This window comes from Lingula anatina, chromosome 1, assembly GCF_051362555.1.
Source record: "Lingula anatina isolate TDL-2025a chromosome 1, LinAna3.0, whole genome shotgun sequence".
NCBI classification, from domain to species: Eukaryota; Metazoa; Brachiopoda; class Lingulata; order Lingulida; family Lingulidae; genus Lingula; species Lingula anatina.
The window spans coordinates 66,259,862-66,280,820 of record NC_141767.1 but is presented as its reverse complement, the minus strand read 5'-3'; the positions used below and the strand labels follow the sequence as shown (position 1 = coordinate 66,280,820).

Genomic DNA, 20,959 nt, shown 5'->3' with positions numbered 1-20,959 from the left:
TTACACATTCATTTTATTCACTTGCATGATAGGAACGAGAAAGAAAAACTTTGAAGAAGCAGAGTCGAGAAAATTTTTCAAAGAGTTCGTCGTAAGGAGCCGAATGTCTATCCGAAAAAGCAAAAAGGAGGATCATTTTGAAAGAGAGAAACGTCTCCAAGCAAAATCACGTTGGTTACACCTACGATCAGCGGTGACAAATGGCGTTCTCTCTCACAGTCAGACGAACACCCCTCAAGGCCAACGCAGAACGTCCGACGAACCCAAACTTTACAACAATGCCTCGCAAAGCCATTGCTCTCCTCAGAAAGGGAAGAAAAAGCATTGGGAGGAAATGCGGCACAGTAAATCTGCACCAGCTTTGACAGTAGGTGTTGTAAATTTATCTTTCAACAGAGGGAGCACCTGCACAATTCATGAAGAAGATGAAAGACAGTAGGCCGAAGTATTAATTGCACAAAAAAAATTAATTAATTAACAGTTTTGAATGGCTATTGTAAGTAATTATTTATTTGATTTATACTATTGTACTTATATTTGATATTGTAATTGGCATGAAATTTATCTACTCAAATATTACCAATAATACTTTTTTCTTTGGAATGCATGTGATAGTAGGCCTATACCATAATGGTTGCCAATGGGTTTATATAATGCACGTAATATACATGTAATTACATTGTATGTCAAATAGATCATGTTCTATTTTATTGAATTTGATTCATTAATCTATTTAGCTGTTTATTCATTTGGAAGTTCCGTATTGTGTGCTCTGTAGAGGGCACTCTCTTGCAGATTTTGATTCGCAAATGTGTATAAAATAAATTGATCCTATTGGTGCCTTCGGTAGCGTAACATTTTCAATAGTGGAAGATTCCTCGCCTATCATGCCATCATATTGATATATGATAGCCAGAGCAATGAGTTAGGCCTGATAAATGAGTTTAATTTCGATTTTCAATAATAAACGTATCCGGCCACATGAGTACAGGTACACAACATCCACAAACGCACACACACACACACATACACACACTCTCTCTCTCCATATATATATATATATATATATATATATATATATATATATATATATATATATATATATATATATAGTGAAACTCTCTCTCGTCATTAATTACTGTATTCAGGTGTCTGAACACGTTTGTTTTTGACTTACTGGTATATAACGCTGCGTTATCTAACCTGCACAAAGGTGTTCAATACAAAATACATGTACATGCAAGCTTTTGAAATAAAATAATTTACTATTATGCACGGGTAACTTGTCTTAGAAGGACATATCACCATGGTTTACAGAAGAAATAACTGAATAAGAGATCAGAACTTATAGCCACGCAGGCACTGTAACTGCAGTTAGTTAGATAACATTGGTGATCAAAGCAATGTCAATGACCAATGAAATACTTGCCATCGTCATAATTCATTGAAATATTTATTCTATTTAAAATAACATTATTTTTTTATTTTATATGGCGTATATTTCTATTCTAAATAACTTGATTTTAAATGTATATATTATATGGCATATATATGTCTTTTTTCGAGGGCCCATTCCCAGTGAAACTGTCGTTATATTGGACTTTCAATGAATGTAATCAGATGAACAGGTAAGACCCTATTCCCATAGATTTTAGATCGATCTAACTCTGTGGGGAGTTTCACTAGATTACTGTCAGCTTAGCCGGCTTAAGCGTCTGTCCCGCCTACTAAAAGCTGTAAGGGGGCAATTAACTATGGTGCGCGCTCGGCTGAGTGTAATTTAGCGTGAACCCCCCAGGGAGTTAGGTCGCTCTAAATCTAAATCTCTGGGTCGACCTAAATCTCTGGGAATGCACCCTAACACCCCTCTTCCTGGCGTTGAGTAGAGTAGAATACAGAAAAGCTAGTGGTGATACGAGTACGTTGGAAACAAGAGGACGCGTGTTAATCTTTTAATCTGATGCACTCAATCGAGTTGGCTCGATCTATGTAGAACGTCAGTTTCATTGTGAATGGGCCTTAAAATGTGAGATTAATATGAAGACGTGTAAGACAAGTAAGACCTCAAAATACTGGTAGGAGCATGGTACCAGACTCCCGCCATAGTGAACCGACCAGTGTTTCTTTCAGTAAGGCAAATGTTCTAAAACACGTCTTTATACACATCCTATGGCCGCTATGTTGATTTTTAGTCCTTTATAGGAGAAAAAGAACTTATAAAATTTCGGATCACACGTTTTCGGTATATAGCCCTTTTTCCTCCTTAAGTTAGTCAGTAATCGGTTTACCATTTCCGGCACTATGCTGAGTGACAAAAGCAAATCTCCCCAGACGGTTGCCATCGCTACCTGTGCCCCGTGAGACAAATCCATTAACAAGACAGAGATTTCCCTGGTATTTCAATTGAACAAAAGTTGAAACATGAAAGTGCAAATTGTACATATAGCAGTACAGCCTCTTTGGAAAGTTTCAAAAATTAATTTCAACATATTTTTGCTTTGAAATTTATAATTGAAATTTAATGATTTTAAAATTTCAGTGACTTTTTAATGGACTTGTTGAAATAACGGATTTTTAATTCTACATAATATAATTCTATTTTTCTTAATCAAAATTTCTCCTCTTCTTTTACTTGTATTTTATATTCATATTGTGAAGAACATTGAACATAATGGAAGTTTAGACTTTTAAGGAATATCATTCTTTGTATTTTATTATATATTGATTTGACTTGATTCAGCACTCCTGGATTTAATTCCATTTACGAACGTTCCGTATCATTGTTGTTTCATAAATGTAATTTTGCGTCAATATTGTCTTAAAGATAAGGCCTCCATTGTTATACTTTGTGACATTTCATTTAGCTCACAGTCTACCGAGGCTTGCTACTTCTTTAATTCGATATTTCTCTCTTGGAGAGTCCATAGTTTACATGATGGACCTAGGTCAATTGGTATCATAAGTATATAATAATGGCCACATTGCATAATCACGAAAGTTTTGTGCACCGTACGGCAAACGATAATGACTTCAAGAATTAAAGAGTTCGTTTTAATTATGGTGGCTTTATGTAGGCCTACTAATATCCTTGTGTCCTTAGTGACAGCTGGACCGACTACTCTCTCTCTCTCTCTCTCTCTCTCTCTCTCTCTCTCTCTCGGCGGCACAAACCCAATCTCTCACACTGTAAAGGAGATTTATATCTGACACTTCATGACAGCTTGCAATTTAGAAGTAGAATTTTGGCGGTGTTACAGAATTTAGTTTCTAACCAATTTCTTGCGATGTCTGAGACGTTAACCAAACCTCCCCAAGGACCACATCTCATTACTACACTTGTAGTTTCATTTGATCGTTTCATTTAACGTATTCATCCTTGTAAGCAATCAATGCAAAACAGCGTTCTACATGTATCATCGATGTTTTGGTCGACATCCTGTGTGCAGTAAGCAGTGCATTAAAGGCCTACACCGTTTTTCACAAGACGATTGATTGTCTGGAGCAATCGAGTACAATACACAAAAGACACTTAGTTTGCAAATTGTCTTATAATTGACGGTAAACGTTTTCTGGTTACAAATGCCTGCACAATAAAATCATCCAAGACAGAAATAGTATGATTTTCAGAACCGTATATTGAAAGCGCCGTGTTTTAGTACAATACACATTTTAGTAAGAAATGATAGCACGTTATAGTTCGTCTTACAGACAGTCTCGAGATTCATGAAGTCACGACCTGCAACACAATAGCATTGCTGGCGACTTTAAAGAGGGAACTCTAGACACCATCGGAGTATATGTGACAACTTCATATATCTTAGTAACATACACCGTACATGAAGATACACCTTGAATAAGCGAAGCGTATATAATAAACAAGTGCTAAGAACATGTGGGTGCCACATACACCTATCTGACAGACGGTGTATCGGACTTACGACATATCACGGCGGGGTGGAGAACAAAAGACTTGGGCATGGTGTAACCTTCTACCAAAGCCAAAGAGATTCTTTACTGGATATAACCACATATGGATATAGTGCCTTTGGCTAATTCTGTGCAACTTTTCTGTTTTATGCGAATTTTTGCACAGAATGTCATAATTGACGTAGGCCTAGTGGAAATCGCATATACAGGAGGTGCGTCCGCGTGTGATTGGTGTACATGTACAGGGGTATATGCCACATCTGGGTCTTTTTTCCTCGACATATCCGCCTTGATGTGAGCAAGTTTCAAGACTATTTGACCGCCATAATCTAACAATGTACTTCATGCAGTTTTTATTCTGGCAAATGTGGTGTGATTAAGGATACTGAGAGCGTTTACCAAAAAAAAAAAAAACTGACTTACTGCCTCTCATACATTCTTTTGGATAAAAGCTAAATCTTCGGTGTCCAGTGACGAAATTAATTAACATTTACAAGCGTTATCTTACGGGTGACGTCATAATTGCGATTTTGGGGTAAAAACGAAAAAATCGGCGTCTCAAATTTCCCCTTTACTGAGCACTCACAAACCGTTTCAACAACATTTAGTACTGCAAAACCTTGTCAGCGATTTTTCTTAAAAGCCTTAAATGGTAGTTTGACGGTACAGGATTATAGCCCATAGACATGTGGTCAACTTTGCCGATTTTTGTGATAAAATCTCGTTCAGGGATGAAGTTACGCCCCATACCGATTGCTATCTCACCTCAAAATAGAAAGGTGTTAAATTGACGATAAGAGCTTTGAGTTGCCTATGCTTATACATAGCAACGAGAACGCCGATATTTTATATATTTCAAGGCCAAGGGATTGTTATTGTTTTAAATCAGCACAAAGAGAGATGCATTATTGAATAATTAGATGCAGGAAAAAAGCTCCTTTTTGGTATTTGGATGATAATAAACCCTTAAAGTACCCTTAATTTCATCTTACACATTTCATTTCCCACCGAGTTGTCATTAAGAACCGAAATCTAGTGCAACAAAAATCGCAGCAACTTATTGGACCGTTACTTTTATTTTATTACCGAGATATAAAAAATATTTGATTTACAGTCGTGGCATTCACCTGTGCCGCAAAGGCATATAGTCTGTACAATGTAATTCTAATACAATAACATACGAAGGGGAGGGGGGGGGAGGTTGAAGTAAACGGATTTCCTTATATGAGTTTTGAACGGATGAAACATTTTTCGTCTAAGCATACATGTAACTAATGTAAAAAAATCCTACGTCTGAGTAGCCCCCGTATTGCGTTTTCTTTTGCAAATATATAAAAACAAAATGAAAAATATTTCTGTCTTTGAAATGCTTATATTCAGGTTGGCAGAGTATCGCAGTGAGCTAAAGAGAAATAATTTGTCGTAAAATCAATAAAAATTTGTCGGGTTTTGGCAATCTGCTTGCATAACGAATATACTTTATTACTCAATAATGCTCCAGTGGGGATTTTATCATGATTGAAAAACTGCTCTCTACCAGAGCCGGGCAGCTGAGAGATGGCATCATTTAGTTAAAAAATTCTCACTCACACAGTATAAGAAATGTGCACAGAACAACCCAAAGAAAATATTTTTAAATATCTAATTAAAAACTACCTGGACTTTAAAAAATACTCACCAATTTTGATTGACATTTCATGGGGTAACAATGTTGGGACGGGGAGTAGACGGGGAGGCCTAACGTTAACGGTGTCAGGAAGGACGAGTTGTAGTGCCGGGAATAGGCCTACCTCATATCGGTGCGTGGGCGTTTAGGATTTTCTTTAGGTATTTTGTTATATATGATCTTCGAATATGCATACAGTAGCAAGGCCCAAGATAATGCTGCACAACTAAATGTAGGCCTACAACAAGGTACAGAAATCACTTCATAGGAACTTGAGAGGTAGCAAAATAATGAATAGATTAAAGAGAGAGCAAAAATACTTTATATACTTTATATTTTCAGATATTTTATTAAATGAAAAACCATATGCTTCTAACCCATCTCATCGACAATGTAGCCAATGAAAAAGAAACACCATAATAATAGCTGCCTCCGTGAATAAAGAACAACTGCCTTTCTTTCTTTCTTCAATATGACCACACCTTTTCCTTGTGTAGACAATAAGATAAGAGTGACCTTTTTTATTTCATTATTATTATTGTTGTTGTTGTTATTCTTGTTGCTGTTTTTTTTTTTTTTTTTTTTTTTTTCATAGAAATAATAGTATCAATCCTTATAAAGCATATAATACTGCAATAATCACAACTAACGCATTCATCAAAACCATGAACCGATGCTATCCAACGCCCTTTTTAGTATTTCCGTCAACAGAACGGCGGTGATTGCACACGTGTATGTTCATACAGGTACAGGTTTGAGCAGTGTTTTCAAAGTCTAACTCAAAATGGCATCTCTTAAGGATAAGGTTGTGATCATAACTGGTGAGTGTTTAGTGTTTTTATGTAATGCTTCAAAAAATCGGTACCAAACTATTTGTATTAATGCAAGATAAAAGTCTATTGAATATTGGGTGTCTGAGATATTTTATGTTCAAATCTTTTTTTAATTACTTAAGGAAATAAAATGTGAACATGTAAGATGAAGCACAAACCATACTGCATCAAACCGTATAAAATTATATGTTAACGTTCGAGCTCCACATACTACCGGTAGTATCCGGTAAGTTAATATACTACAATGTACTGTAGTTATTCCAATTTTTTTTTCCAGGGGCTAGTTCAGGTATTGGTCAAGGTACAGCCATCCACATGGCAAGCCTGGGCTGTAAGCTGACCATAAGTGGACGAAAGATGGACAACTTGCAGAAGACGGCTCAGATGTGTGAAGAACAGGGTTTAGCTAAGGAGAAGGTTTGATACAGACATAACAGTGAAATATAAACGTCATGAGTTAGGTTTTAAATTTTAAAAAATTTAGACTGATGAAGAAAATGTTCTTGTCATTTGCAATATTCAACCAGTTATTTCTTTTCTCTAACATGCAGAACAAATAAATTTGGAAAAATGGGGGGAATAACCATTTGCATTATGTACAATATCGGTTTCTGCATGCTTATGCAGGTTCAGCTGCCTATATAAAAACTAACCCTTTTATTTCTTCAGATCCTAATAGTCGGAGGAGATGTTACTGATGATGCAGCAATGAGAGAGCTGGTGGAAAAAACAATTGATTATTATGGACAGCTGGACGTACTGGTAAATAAAGGCAGTGAGGTTCATATGGTGGTAGTGGATTTGTAGCCTGCAGTACAGTTAATACATTTACTTAATTTATGGGAATTACAGAACAAAGTCTCATGGTATTTTTTCTAAATGGCATGATCAGATTATTCTTTGTGTTAAATGTTTTAAAGATATTTTAATGATGTTCCTCTTGTTTTTGCTAATGTTGGTACCAAACTTCTTTGGGCTTAATTACAGGTCAATTAAAAAAAAATTCTTCCTTTACATTAAAAGGGAGAATAGGTGGCCTGTACATTTGTCAGCCTCAGCTAGCTAGTTAACATCCTTATTTCTGCTCATTAGGTGAACAGTGCAGGCATTGTGATCAACCATAACTGTGAAAATATCAAAATTGAGGACTACGACACCATGATGAACATCAACTGCAGATCAGTGGTATATCTGTGTAGTTTAGCTATACCACATCTTGTTAAAACTAAGGGTAAGTTGATTAGTTATAGTTCCAGATTTGTTAAGACATGTGAAATAGACACATCTTTTTCTATGTTCTCAATTGAAAATTATAATCTTTAAAATTTGGATATTTTTTTTCCTAGGAACCATTGTGAATGTATCTAGTGTCACTGGCCTGAGATCGGTAAGAAACTATAGTAACAGATCTGAGTAGAAAAGATTAATCCTTTTCATAAATAAATAAGAATGTGTTGGCATGTCTGTTAAATTGGCCAATCAAATTATAATTTGTTTTTTGTGTTTAACCAGGGCAAATTAAATTCATTGTTCAGACTCAATGATGTGTATACTGTATCAATTGATAGTTAAAAGCAATAGACTAGTAATATATACATATACAATAATTTATAAAAGAAGAAAACTGACAACAAAAAATATTCTAAAAATCTAATTTTTTTTCATTGGAATAATCTATTGCTCTCCTTGATAAATACCAGTATCATTATTTACATAGTTAATACTGTTTCTTAACTTCAGTTTCCTAATGTCCTGTCTTACTGTATGTCCAAGGCTGCATTAGACCAATACACCAGGTGTGCTGCCCTGGGTAAGATATAATACCATGCAGGACCCATACAGAATAGTGAACAATGTACCGACAGAGGCCAAGATTTAAGTTATTTAAGCAGTCAGGAAATGGAGTGTGTGAGACAAAAAGGTATTAGGGAGATGCGTTCAAATTTCAAAGTATTTATTATTATTTCAGAGCTCGCACCTAAGCAAGTGAGAGTCAATGCAGTAAAGTAAGTCCAATGATGTGTTGTCTTTATCTACTTGTAGTAATAACCACACTATCAGTCACCAGTTTACCTTATTTAAATGAGTAGAGTAAATCTACATGTAGAAACACATTGGTGTCAGAAGTTGTTAAATAGCTCTGCTGTAAATGAGATAATCTGTTCTGTTTAGGATTCAAATTTGTTTATGATTCTTTCTGGAAAAAGTGTGCCATTCAGTGTGTGAATGACAATTTCAGTCCTGGAGTTATTGTGACAGAGATTCACAAACGAGGAGGGATGAGTGAAGAACAGTATGCTCAGGTAATTTTGAAAAGCAAAAAATATTTTTATTTAATTTTCATTCTGTACATGTAGTTTTACTACAGATAGCATTTACATCCAGGAATCAAAATGATTATTTGTGTTTCTTTTATTCTGATAGACTTATACCATTTATTAATTTTTTTTCGTATTTAAATTCTGTATGACAAATATTCCAGTCTTCACTACTGTTTTACACAAAGTATTGGTCAGTCTATGAATTCTGACGCATGAAAACAGAGATGCCTGTTCATACAAAAGTACCCCATTGGCATTTTTTGTTAATTCACAATTTAACTTTGTTTTTTATAAATAAAATTTCAGTTTCTCGCCCGTACCAAAACCACCCATGCCTTGGGACGACCTGGGACAGTGGATGAAGTGGCCAAGTGCATCAGTTTTCTGGCTTCCGATGATTCCTCATTTATTACTGGTGCCACTGTGCCCATTGACGGCGGAAGGCATGCCATGTGCCCTAGATAATACATGTACAATACATAGATAGTTGAGTCTAAAAATTACCTTGTTCAAAATATCTATCTTCAGTACCACATGCCTTGTATCGATGGTGGAATTTTCCTTGCACATATAATGCGGAGAGGGTGAAAGGGTGACGCTTGACCCGACCCCCCTCTTGATGCTGTCGATCCACTGGTTATATACTTTTGTCAACTTAAGAACTTTCAAGAGTTAACATGTATACCCAAAATGCAGGGGCAGATCCGGGATTATTTGAAGGGGGGGGTCCGGGGATGCAAAGTCGACCCTACTCCCTACCCCATGCTGAGGGGCCTAGAAAATTTTGGTAAACGGTACCATTTGGTACTGTTTAGAACTAGTTAAAGTTCTAATTTCAAGAGGGGACTATTGGTGTGATTTTTTCAGAAATCGAAGGGGGAGTCAGGTCCCCCCTGACCCCTCCCCTAAATCCACCTTTGAAATGAATTTTATGTGCCGAAATGAACCAATTTAAGACCGGTAATTGGTTCTTGTGTCTACCCTTAGTACGTGATACAGCTTTGCAGCATTATTCCCACTTTCCTGATTACGTTAGACGGTTATATCTTTTTGTTCTGTTCATATGAATGTGCAGTGTCACATGGCAGCAGGTTTTGCTGCTTTAGGCCCGAGTGTTTAGTTTGCATATTGAGAAGACATTTTATTGTAAGCAAACAGTATATACTGAAGCAGTGATTGTGGAAGTGCATCGATATCAACTAGTAGACTCACTAATATTTACACTTTTAATGCAGCATTCTTGATCTCAAAAGATGTTAGAAAATATTTGCTGATAACTATATTGAATAAGTGAGTGTTAACGTTGTCTGGCAATAAATGTATGTGTACATTGTATTTACAGTCAAGTTTTTTTCCAGTTTACTGGTATGAAATGCTGATTTCTGAAACATATATATATATATATATATATATATATATATATATATATATAATTAACAAATGGCAATTACCAGTCATACTCTGTACCAAAACCAGAGCCTAATTAGCAAATAAACTTGATGAATTTAGCCTTACACTACAGAAAATATTGATGTAGCTTGTGTGACTGAAAGTTGGCTTAAAGAGGACACACCAGATGAAATTATCTCAATTAATGACTATAGTGTGGTTCGTCGCAACAGACCAGGTCAGGGGTAATCCTAGAGAGGGGTGAGAAACGGCCAGTGTTCTCATCAGTGAGGCTAACCATTTTCAGGGTACGTACGCACAGACAGAAAACCATGGATTGGGGGAACGCTACTAATGTAGCCACTAGTAGTGCTAGTAGACATCAGTCTGTTATCTTGAACAAGCACCTCAATGACCATTGAACAGTTGTCAAAAACAAAAGACCCAGGTGTGGTAGATTGACTGCTGTTCATGCGTGGCGCAAAGACCAAGCCTAATTGCCCATCAAGGTCACAAACCAATATCCTGTACTGATGGTTAGGCTCGTCTTTGTCACGATCAGTTGTTATCCCTTTAAATAAACAAATAAAAAGAGAAAAAAAATCATAAGATCATTATTTTATGAGAAATTCAAATTTTACTGCAGACTACAGAACCATTTGATGTTCAGACCTTTATCTTATTTGAAATATATCTTTGCACTTATATTAAGTATCATAATTGTTATTCAAAACAAATGAAGGATATTAGTTATGATACAAGAACTAATGTTAATTGGTGTCACAGATAATTTTCTGATTCTTATCATTACACACTGGATAGCCTTCAAATGAACATCTTTTAACACGTCTTACTTTAGGGTATTCTTTAAATTTTCCTTTACTTCATTTCTTACATCTTTACTTGCACTTATAAGCATTTCATCATCTGCAGATGAAAAAAAAATCTATTTTAAGTCTGTTTCTTGTATCAATAAACTTATTATTTATTGTAAAACACCCATTTCCTTTTCCTTGCACTTTATGCAATACAATTTTTTTCATTCCATTTGAAAATGAAACATTATTTTATCACAGCTAATTTAAAAAATATAAGTATCTGTCAGCGCTGAATTTACGTCTATGTATATACCTTGTTCTTTAAAATATACCTGAAAAACTACATATTAATCTTCAGTTTCTGAACATTTTAAAGTGCATGTCATTTTTTCAAATATCTGAATACTTTCACTTTCCCATGAAGTTCAGTCACAACCAGATCTTCATCCTGATTGATGGTACATCCCCATGGTTCATATAATCCATCAACGTCAGTTGCTATGTACTGGATGAACTTCCCATATGGGGATACAAGGTGTATGCAGTTGTTATCATAATCAGTGACCAGTATGTTGTCATATGCATCAACACAGACACCATAAGGTCGGCCTAACTGGTCATCAGGTCCTGTGTACTGATACAGTAGGTCACCAGATGGGGTTAGGATGTGAAGTTTCTTTTGTGTTACATCACTAACAACAAGGCACCCGTTCCTCATATATGCCACTTTATATGGTGCATTGAACAACTGTTTCCCATCTTTGTCCTTTATCACATCAGTTGAAGTTATTTTCCCTTTGATATCAATACTGAACGCACTCACAGACTTTTCATTATAACCCTGTGCCACAGCAATCTTAGTGCAGCTGTTATTGAAAGCCACACCCCTTGGGCTGTGAACATCTACAGTTTGCTGTGCTTCCCATTGTGGTGACAGGATGAACAGTTTGTTGTTGTCTGTATCAGATAGAACCATCCTTCCATCAGGGAAGTGACGGATCCCTACTGGACATGTCAGCTGTATATCTGAAACACTAGTGATCTCTTTTCTTAATGTACCATCTGAACTAAAAACCTTGACGTTGTTATGGATGCCATGGGTAGTAACATACTCCCTATTTGGACTCACTGAAATGTCCCCAGGTGTCAACCCAGTGTCAAACTCTAGCATACATTCAGCCTGTGGTTTGAACTTGGGCAAAGCTGGGTGTCTAGATATCTGCAAATTCCCCAGGCCAGCCCCACTGGATATCTCTTGGTCCAATTCTGTGTTGGTGGTGAGTGTGAGATTTAGTTCTTCGGGAATTTCGTCCACAGCTGAAGTGGACTGTAGCTCATCTAGTCTCTGTCCAAGTTGGTGTTGTAACATGAGGATATCTATGGGGGCACCATGCTGAAGGATGTTGTTTACTGCATCTGCTGTGGTTTTGATGGAGGAGCACGTGGCACTGCAGTTTTTGCGGGAAGCTTGTAAATTATTTCTGTGAGCACTCATGGTTTGATGAACCTCCTGTAGTAAGGTCTTCTCTCCTTGGTCTACGATTTGGTGTAGGTGAACTGCACGAGCTTTTATCTGCTGCTGAACAGAGTTTTCATTTTCTTGGAGGGTTTCCAGTGTTTCATCAATTGTAACTAATGTTTTCTCACCTGTTACTAATTTTCTCTGAATCCCATGAAATTTTGTCTGAAGTTTTGGTTTTACAATCTCTGCAGCTTTTTGAAGAGAGATATGTTTGTGACCATCATGGTGTAGATCTCTACAGTCACAACAAATGGGGATGTTGCAGTCTGAACAAAAATATCTTATCATCTCATGCTTGTGCTCTGGGCAGATAATCTTTTTCTGCTCTTGGATCTCTTTTTGATACGCGCTGCTGTAAAGCTGTTGAAAGGTGAGTAGTCTGTGGTCTTTAGTGAGTCTGCTACCACAGTGGAAGGGAGAACACCTCTCACATAGGTAGTCATGGCAGGTGATGCATTTTGATGCTGCTACAGTTTCAGTTTGAAAAGACAAGGCACAAGTGCTGCACTTTTTCTTATGTGTTGACTGAAGTACAGTGTCCTGCAAACTTTCAATGTAGAAATTGTGAGCAAAGCCCTCAAGTCCATCTTCAGGAACTTCAGTTTCTTTCTGACACATGGGACATTGGAATTTACTTCCTGGTGTTAAATCAGAAATACAAGTCTTCAGACAACCTTTACAAAATGTATGCCTGCATGGTAAATCTGTCGGATCTTTGTGCTCCACAAGGCATAATGGACAGCTGTCAAAATGTTCAGTTATTTTGGCTCGTAAGCTTTCTTCGTCATCTCTGCTTGCTTGAGCTGTAGCCATCTTGGGGGTGTGGAGCAAACTGTTCTCTGTAGAGCAGAGTTATATCTTATCTATAAGCCAGTTGGATCTCTTTCAAGGCCAGGGTACTTTGTTTTTTTGCTTTTCAATGACATTTTTTTTTTAATTAAGCATATCATTAGAGATTTGTATATTTTTTATATTTCTAAATATTTTGCTTGTATTTTAAGTACTCATACTTTGTGAGAAAATATGTAAGTTAATAAATGCTACTGAAGATATGATGAAAAATTATTTATATGTGTCACATGTAAAATTAAAATCTAGCCAGATTGCAATTGACACACACACACACACACACACACACACACACACACACACACACAAAAACGCACCCATTTTATTATATTTATCTTTTACATGGCCTGATGGAGAAAACAAGAAATAAGTCTGTGTGTGCATATGTGCATGAATGTGCACACCCATTTTTTAATAAATGTTCTCCCAAGCATGTAACTCTCACTCTCTTTCTCCTTGTGAGGAAAATGTTTAAGTTTTAACACCTACACAAATTGACCAAATTTACAATAGGGTATACAAATTCAGAATCCAGGAATTTTTTTAGTTGTCCTTCCAGGAGATGAGTAATGCATAACTGTCTTTTTTAATCATTTAATAATTAACTTCCACAGTATCAACATATAGGCACTCAGGACTGGTCTCAGGATGTCTGGAGCCTTATGACTCTGGTTTTTATCTACAAGATAACCCTATTGTTCTGAACAATAGTTTTATGTATCAATTGAGTGTTATTATCATAATCTGTGTAATATTCCAACAATTTCAGATCACTAGGTAAAGAATAACGAAAATAGAACAGAAATAGAAGGATCCGGACATGTACCATTCACATTTTTGACTATATATATATACCTCCTTGTGAAAAAAGATATTGCATTCATGGAGGTCAATTCCTGCTGCATATCAATCCTTTCCAGTGAACCTTGTTTTAAAAAACGAAGTTTAAACTGGCACAGTGTAATTGTGTAATATCTTTTATTTTGCAATAAAATGATACGGTTCATTGGTTATCTTTGCAATTCATGTTTCATCTTGTCTGGGTAAAAAAAAGTTGAACAACAATATTTGGATCGATCTATCTCCCTGGGGAGTCTCACTAAATTGCTGTCAACTTGGCCGGCTTAAATGTCTGTCACGCCTAGTAAAGCAGCTAGGGGGTAATTATCTTTACCCCCTAGCCGATTTGGTAAGCGAGACTGACATTTAAGCCGATTAGTTGAAAACAATTTAGCGAGACTCCCCAGGGAGTTAGATCGATCCAGATGGATCGAACTATGTATGGGAACCCAGTCTAAGAAATCGGCAACTTGGGAGGGGAAGTTTGGCAGGGAGTCTGCTGCTTATCTTTGTTTAACTTGAACATTGAAGGAAGCTACGTCGTATAGTTAGAAAAAGCCTATTACAAGTTGAAGATTTAATACTACGTACTTGCACGGCATGTACATTAGCGATTTTTACTGCGGTGACAGTTAACTGTCCGGATAGCTTTTACCCGTATGCTTAGGCACTGCAAGAAGTTAACTTATAACTTCTTGGGCACCGGCAGTAGCTAGCTACATTCTTCTGTGGAACAGAGAGTAGGTAACAACAATTTCGATCTAACTGTTAATTATTTTTTTTTATGAAAAAGAGAGGATCCAACCAGAGGGTGCACTACTGATAGCTTCACTTAGAAACAGCACAGTCCGACAGCATTGACAATCTTGTCTCTCATATCCAGCTGCCGAATTTTCAAGTCTCAAAACAAAACAAAACAAAAGAAAAAGAAAAAAACGCTGTTTCTGATAAACCACGTGCCTGTCATATGAAGTGTAGCTTAACGTGTTTAATCGATGTTTAGTTACCCTCTACCACAGCCGCAGGTTAAAAGCACACTTTTCTCACAGCAGAAAAGGTGTCCTGAATTAACCAGAGACATATCTGTAAATATCTAGTGAAAGCCACTCTGTGGCCCTGGTGGTGGGTACCATAGGTTGTGGTGGTTCTTGGTTTTATCGACCACCTCTATATGGTGCAGACGTACCTGAGCCGTTAGCCCTTTTTAGGTTACGTAATATAAATAAAGATCATGGTGTCGGATGAACAGGGCTGCAAGTTCGAGCAGTGATCTTCTCCAAAATGACATCGCTTAAAGACAAGGTTGTGATCATCACAGGTAAATATAACATGTTTTGCAGTACAGTGTCTGCGACTATGACAATATTGAATCGATCTGATATCCCTGGATGGCATAACATGACACAAGCTTTCACTAGCACTAGCATTGGTATGCACGTTCAACTGGATGAATCTAAACATTTTTGGGATAAGATATAAGACAACGATAAGAACACTTTGGTCTCTTTTTTTCCAGGGGCTAGTTCAGGTATTGGTCAAGGTACAGCAATCCACGTGGCAAGCCTGGGCTGTAAGCTGACCATAAGTGGACGAAAGATGGACAACTTGCAGAAAACGTCTCAGATGTGTGAAGAACAGGGCTTGGCTAAGGAGAAGGTTTAACCTAGATATAAAATTGAATTATAAAAGGCCCCTACGGTACCATACAGTCTGACAATCTTCTCAATAAATGTATCACATCAAGAATGCATATAAAACTGTTAAGACGAAAACGTACAAGTTCAACAAAACATTAAATGTAACCTGGTATATAAAAATGCTGTTTATTAAATGCTAAGATTATAAGAAAACATTGCGATTATGGAATATAAAGGTAAAAATGGGGTAATAACCTTTGGCATTATGTACAATATCGGCTTCTGCACGATTATGCAGGTTCAGTTGCCTATATAAAAACTAACCCTTTTATTTCTTCAGATCCTAATGGTTGGAGGAGATGTTACAGATGATGCAGCAATGAGAGAGCTGGTGGAGAAAACAATTGATTATTATGGACAGCTTGACGTACTGGTAAGTAAAGGCGTGACCTAGCCTAGATGTAGTGGTAGCGTGCTGCAGTGCACGTGCATTTTGTGTGAGATAATGTACTGTCTCCCAAGCGATGTAGGCCAGACTGTGAGAGGTGTACGTGAGAGGCATACGTTGCGAGAGGGTGGCATTGTATTGTTTGAGATATATTCCGAAAAACACTCCCAATCCAAATAAAGCGTATCGCCAAGGTCACATAAAACACCTCTGTCATGACATCCTTTCAGCCTTTTGTATCACAATCGGCAGGTACAAAGCAAGAAAATTGAAAAGAAAAACATCCAATAAATCCCACTACACTGTTTCTGTTTTTATGTAGAGATTCAGGAAACTATTTTACAGTTAACATACAGGCTAAGTCTGTTTAAGTTAACCTACCCGCACGAAAACGCAGTAGATACTCCAGCGCAGTAGACTACTGCAATCTTACTGCAAACATATACTCCAACGCAGTAGACTACTGCAATCATACTGCAAACATGCTTCAAATCTGCTTCGATTTGGGAGCTACTTAGTAGAATTGCAGTAGGCTATACTGCATTTCTACTGGAAATATGCTCCACACCACTACTGTACTAATGCTTCTTTGCTATTTCGATACTACTGCATTTTTGTGTGGGTAGTTACACGATTCCGTAATAAAAGGAAGAAATCTCCAAACATATATATATATATATGGTAGAGAAGCATATTTTTATATTATTAAATTTATTTGATGTAAACTTAGCGATAATGTCTTTTGAGAATCAGATGAATTGAAAAATCCTATGCTAATGTATTGGACATATGTTTATCACCCCTCCCCCTAGCTGTTTTCAATAGCGATACTTTCACTTAAGGTGAACTGTGCAGGTGTTTTGATATATGATACTTGTGAGAGTATCAAGATAGAAGACTACGACAACCTAATGAATATCAACTGCAGATCGGTAGTATATCTGTGCAATTTAGCTATACCCCATCTTATCAAAACTAAAGGTAAGAAGACAACTCTTTTTGCATTGTTCAATATATTGTAAAAGATTTCAGGGTCACAATTAAAGTGTTACAACTTTTAAGCTTAACTTCTTCATCAATTCTAAAATAAAATTATAAAATAAGAAAATAGGCCTAATAATCATGTTCGTAAAGGAGAGCCGTTTTTCAAGTTGCACCACCTGATACTTGGGTCTACATGACCCATACATTGAAAGTGAAAAATATGTATTTTGAATTTTTGTAGGATGCACTGTGAATGTGCCCAGTGTCTGTGGCCTGAGGGCTGTAAGTAGAAAGAATTACTAAAATAAACAGAAAATAAACAGTTTCTTATGAAAATGAAATAAATGTGTTGGCACTTAACTGACTGTGGTTTTTATTCATATGGCATTAAAATGTGAAATATAACCTTTTACACATACATTTCATATGCCTGATGAAAGCTGACTTGACATAACTTTAGATGAAAAGGTGAAAAGTGAAAACAATCTGAAAGAAAGAGATTACATCTGTATCTTAAGAAAACTAATAATTTGTTGGAGTTAGCTATACTTCCCTCATAATATGTGCCAAAATTATGATTGCACGTATTCTGTATATTATCTTAACTTCAGTTTCCTCAGGTCATGTCTTACTGTATGTCCAAAGCTGCACTAGACCAATACACCAGGTGTGCTGCCCTGGGTAAGATAATATACCATATACAATAGTGAACAATGTACAGAAAAAAGCCAAGATTTAAGTTATTTAAGCAGTCAAGAAGTGGGGTGTGGGAGGCAAATAGTTATAAGAGAAGATTCAAGTTCCAGTGTAATCATAATGATGATGATGACGATGATAAAAATAATTGGAGCTGTGCAATTTAATACATATTAATTTGATAAATATTAATGGGAAGGGCGGGTGGGTAAATCTGGTGCAAATTCGGATGAGAAAACCATTCAGTTGGCAGAGCGTAGCGTGAACTAGTGGTTTTAACTGAGAAAGCTGCAGGCCACAAGATATCCAGACATCAGTTGCTAGTTCGGGTGGCTGGTGCTTCATAAATTATGTATCAAATTTTACACAAATATTAATACCAAATTCTGCATGAATAATTGTACCAAATTGATCTGGGTTAATCTGATCATGCACGGTTATTGAGGAAATACAGTTCAAGTTCCATCGCACTGTAAAATGGCAGATTTTCAAGATCACACAAAAGATGATTGAGAGAAAATATGTAAAAGCGTGATCATTTTGGAGAGATAGAGTATTAATACCCTTGCATTTGCATGAAAATAAGATACTGTGAATAAACGTTTGAAAATCTAACTCGTCGTCGCCAATGTATAACGTTATTATCATTATTATTACAGAGCTGGCACCTAAGCAAGTGAGGGTAAATGCAGTAAAGTAAGTCTGTTTTATCTTTAATTATCCACAAGCTATATATATATATATATATATATATATATATATATATATATATATATATATATATATATATATATATTACTTTTTTCATCAGGAAATTCGGAAGGCAAACAGGATTCCAATTTGTTTATTAGCTTTTATGGAAAATGTGTGTTATTCAGTGTATTATAATACTTAAAATGATAATTTTAGTCCTGGCGTCATCGAGACAGTGATTTTCAAACGAGCTGGGATGAGTGAAGGAGAGTATGCTCAGGTAATTTTGTGTCAGTAAATGTATTTAGTGTATTGGGAATACAAATAAGATATTACAGCCAGTTTGTAATATTTCTCAATTTCCGTGAATACGTTTCCTTGTGTTACGTTTTGTCAGATTTACATCATCCATGGTAGTTATATTGCCTATGTATTGTTATGTTCATGATCATCGATGGTAAGTTATGCACTTTTATTATTTTATTTTATTAGAAAAAAAGAGGTGCTTTATATAACCTTTTAAATATAGTACCTAATATGAGTATTTGTCAATTTCAATGCCTCTGCTTCAAGATGATGCTTTATTTCCCCCAGTTTGTTAAGCATAGCAAAACCACCCATGCCTTGGGACGACCTGGGACAGTGGATGAAGTGGCCAAATGCATCAGTTTCCTGGCTTCCGACGACTCCTCGTTTATAACTGGAGCTACTTTATCTGTGGATGGTGAAAGACAGGCCATGTGCGCAAGATAATACAAGATCAAGAAAAAATGACTAATAAAAAACTGGAACTTTCGTTTTATTTATTTGTTTTTCTGCTTAATTATATTAATTTTGTTTTTTAGGGAAATGATTTTACCAAGAAAGCTTCATAAGTACACTTGGGATGGTTTTAATAATAAAAAGAAGCACCCAAATTCTATGGACGAGATTTCCGTGGCATGCGAATCGACCTGAAGTTAGGGTCAGGTCTATTCTTTAAAAAAAAAGCTACTGAGGCACTTTTTGACGTTTTCATTTTTTCCTTCTCTGAATCTAAGATAAATTATCTGTTCGTCTTTGGATGTTTTGTGTACGAAACATTTAATTAAAATACAACAGAAAATATACCACAAACAAGTATCTGTACATTTCATTCACGAGCTTCTCTCATGTATCAGTATGATTGGTTGATGAATATTGAAACTTTCTTTCTCCTGACATAATAAACAAAATCAAAATCTTACCAGCCTCCGTCTCCATTACGGAAGTGGCCGATGGGTCTGCCACTGAAGAGTGGTCCCCTTCTCCGTGGGCGCTTAATTTTCAAAGATTAATATTACATGTTTGCTTATTGCCAGTGTGTAGGTGTCTGAATATCGTTTTCTCCAGAGAAGTTACCTAATTAGCTAAAGTTATCAAAGACAAATCTTATAAAATGACAATATATTTATAGTTTGACCTTTTCCAGGGGGTAGTTCAGGTATTGGTGAAGGCACAGCCATCCACATGCAGTGGTGGATGTAGTCCTGACCACCCCCCCTTCAGTTTCTGAAAAAAATTACACTAATATTCCCCTCTTGGAATTAGAATTTTGACTAGCTGATTTATAGTTCTAAACTGTACCAAATGGCACCGTTTGCCCTCTAAAATACCAACATTTTCGGGGCCCTCCACCATTCAAATAATTCCGGATCCGCCCCCGCAGCTATCAACTCTGTTTAAAGTCCATTTAATCGCTACAATAATTGCAAAAATTCTGATTTTCTTAAAAAGGCTTACTTCTGATTTTCAGTAGAGGCAAAATGATGCTAAAATACATGTATGTTGTTTCTGCTTCATGTCTGAACATTAGACAAATTTGCTGCCTTGTTTTTCCTTCTCTGTCCAGGTGCATAACCGATCCATAACCGTTACATGAATATATGTACACTCTAAAGTAAATGAACGCACCGACACGTAGCATATATTCTATTTTCCGTCGCTGTGTTCTAATAAGGAATACCTTGTGTTCTCGTCAGAATACATTTCTGTTCTCATCAGAATACTTGGCGTTCTTTAGTGTTCATTTTGAGAACGTGTGATGTTTATATCCACAGTGGTATAATTTCGTTATAGGCTCCATGTAAGAAAATGTTTTTTTATAGTGTGCTGAAATGTTTTAGGGCATTCAATGTTTTGGAATTGACTGCCGTCCCCTCGTAGTTAGCAACTACGGCGATTTACAGCGTCATACGGTACTCTGGCATAATTGAATCAATGTTTATTGAAATGTACCGAAAATGGCCCTGTTCAATGGAAATTATTAAAAATAAAAGTGATTCAAAAATATCTGGTGTCAGGCCTTCCCAACTACC

The 20,959-nt window shown here is 36.4% G+C and overlaps 3 protein-coding genes across 4 annotated transcripts; 2 read left to right on the top strand and 1 right to left on the bottom strand.

Moving 5' to 3' along the window:
- Positions 1–6,276: 6,276 nt before the first annotated feature.
- LOC106151726 (uncharacterized) lies at positions 6,277–10,082 on the top strand. Its single transcript, XM_013525110.2, has 9 exons — positions 6,277–6,414; positions 6,704–6,843; positions 7,096–7,188; positions 7,519–7,657; positions 7,773–7,813; positions 8,167–8,236; positions 8,396–8,432; positions 8,666–8,729; positions 9,054–10,082. Exons 1-9 carry the CDS (start codon positions 6,378–6,380, stop codon positions 9,210–9,212), a joined length of 780 nt encoding a protein of 259 aa, XP_013380564.1. The 5' UTR covers positions 6,277–6,377; the 3' UTR covers positions 9,213–10,082.
- Positions 10,083–10,764: 682 nt separating this feature from the next.
- Positions 10,765–13,289, bottom strand: LOC106151716 (E3 ubiquitin-protein ligase TRIM71-like). The gene has a single exon (XM_013525099.3). The coding sequence runs from the start codon at positions 13,287–13,289 to the stop codon at positions 11,337–11,339; it is 1,953 nt and encodes a 650-aa protein (XP_013380553.2). The 3' UTR covers positions 10,765–11,336.
- Positions 13,226–19,848, top strand: LOC106151736 (uncharacterized). 2 transcript variants are annotated; one of them, XM_087000248.1, is made up of 9 exons: positions 13,226–13,372; positions 15,682–15,821; positions 16,143–16,235; positions 17,093–17,231; positions 17,476–17,516; positions 17,846–17,915; positions 18,590–18,626; positions 18,840–18,903; positions 19,218–19,848. In XM_087000248.1, the coding sequence occupies exons 2-9, from the start codon at positions 15,762–15,764 to the stop codon at positions 19,374–19,376; spliced, it is 663 nt and encodes a 220-aa protein (XP_086856374.1). In that variant the 5' UTR covers positions 13,226–13,372; positions 15,682–15,761; the 3' UTR covers positions 19,377–19,848. The 2 variants fall into 2 exon arrangements, with proteins under 2 accessions (XP_086856374.1, XP_013380577.2); XM_013525123.2 differs by lacking the exon at positions 13,226–13,372 and adding an exon at positions 15,127–15,483.
- Positions 19,849–20,959: the final 1,111 nt, after the last annotated feature.

Excerpts from the sequence above, each read along its gene's own strand:
- LOC106151726 (XM_013525110.2), top strand. The coding sequence starts at position 6,378 with ATGGCATCTCTTAAGGATAAGGTTGTGATCATAACTG. Across the intron at positions 7,814-8,166 it reads GTGTCACTGGCCTGAGATCG|TTTCCTAATGTCCTGTCTTA; the intron begins GTAAGAAACTAT and ends TCTTAACTTCAG. Across the intron at positions 8,237-8,395 it reads CACCAGGTGTGCTGCCCTGG|AGCTCGCACCTAAGCAAGTG; the intron begins GTAAGATATAAT and ends TTATTATTTCAG.
- LOC106151716 (XM_013525099.3), bottom strand. The coding sequence starts at position 13,289 with ATGGCTACAGCTCAAGCAAGCAGAGATGACGAAGAAAGCTTACGAGCC.
- LOC106151736 (XM_013525123.2), top strand. The coding sequence starts at position 15,447 with ATGACATCGCTTAAAGACAAGGTTGTGATCATCACAG. Across the intron at positions 15,822-16,142 it reads AGGGCTTGGCTAAGGAGAAG|ATCCTAATGGTTGGAGGAGA; the intron begins GTTTAACCTAGA and ends TTATTTCTTCAG. Across the intron at positions 17,517-17,845 it reads GTGTCTGTGGCCTGAGGGCT|TTTCCTCAGGTCATGTCTTA; the intron begins GTAAGTAGAAAG and ends TCTTAACTTCAG.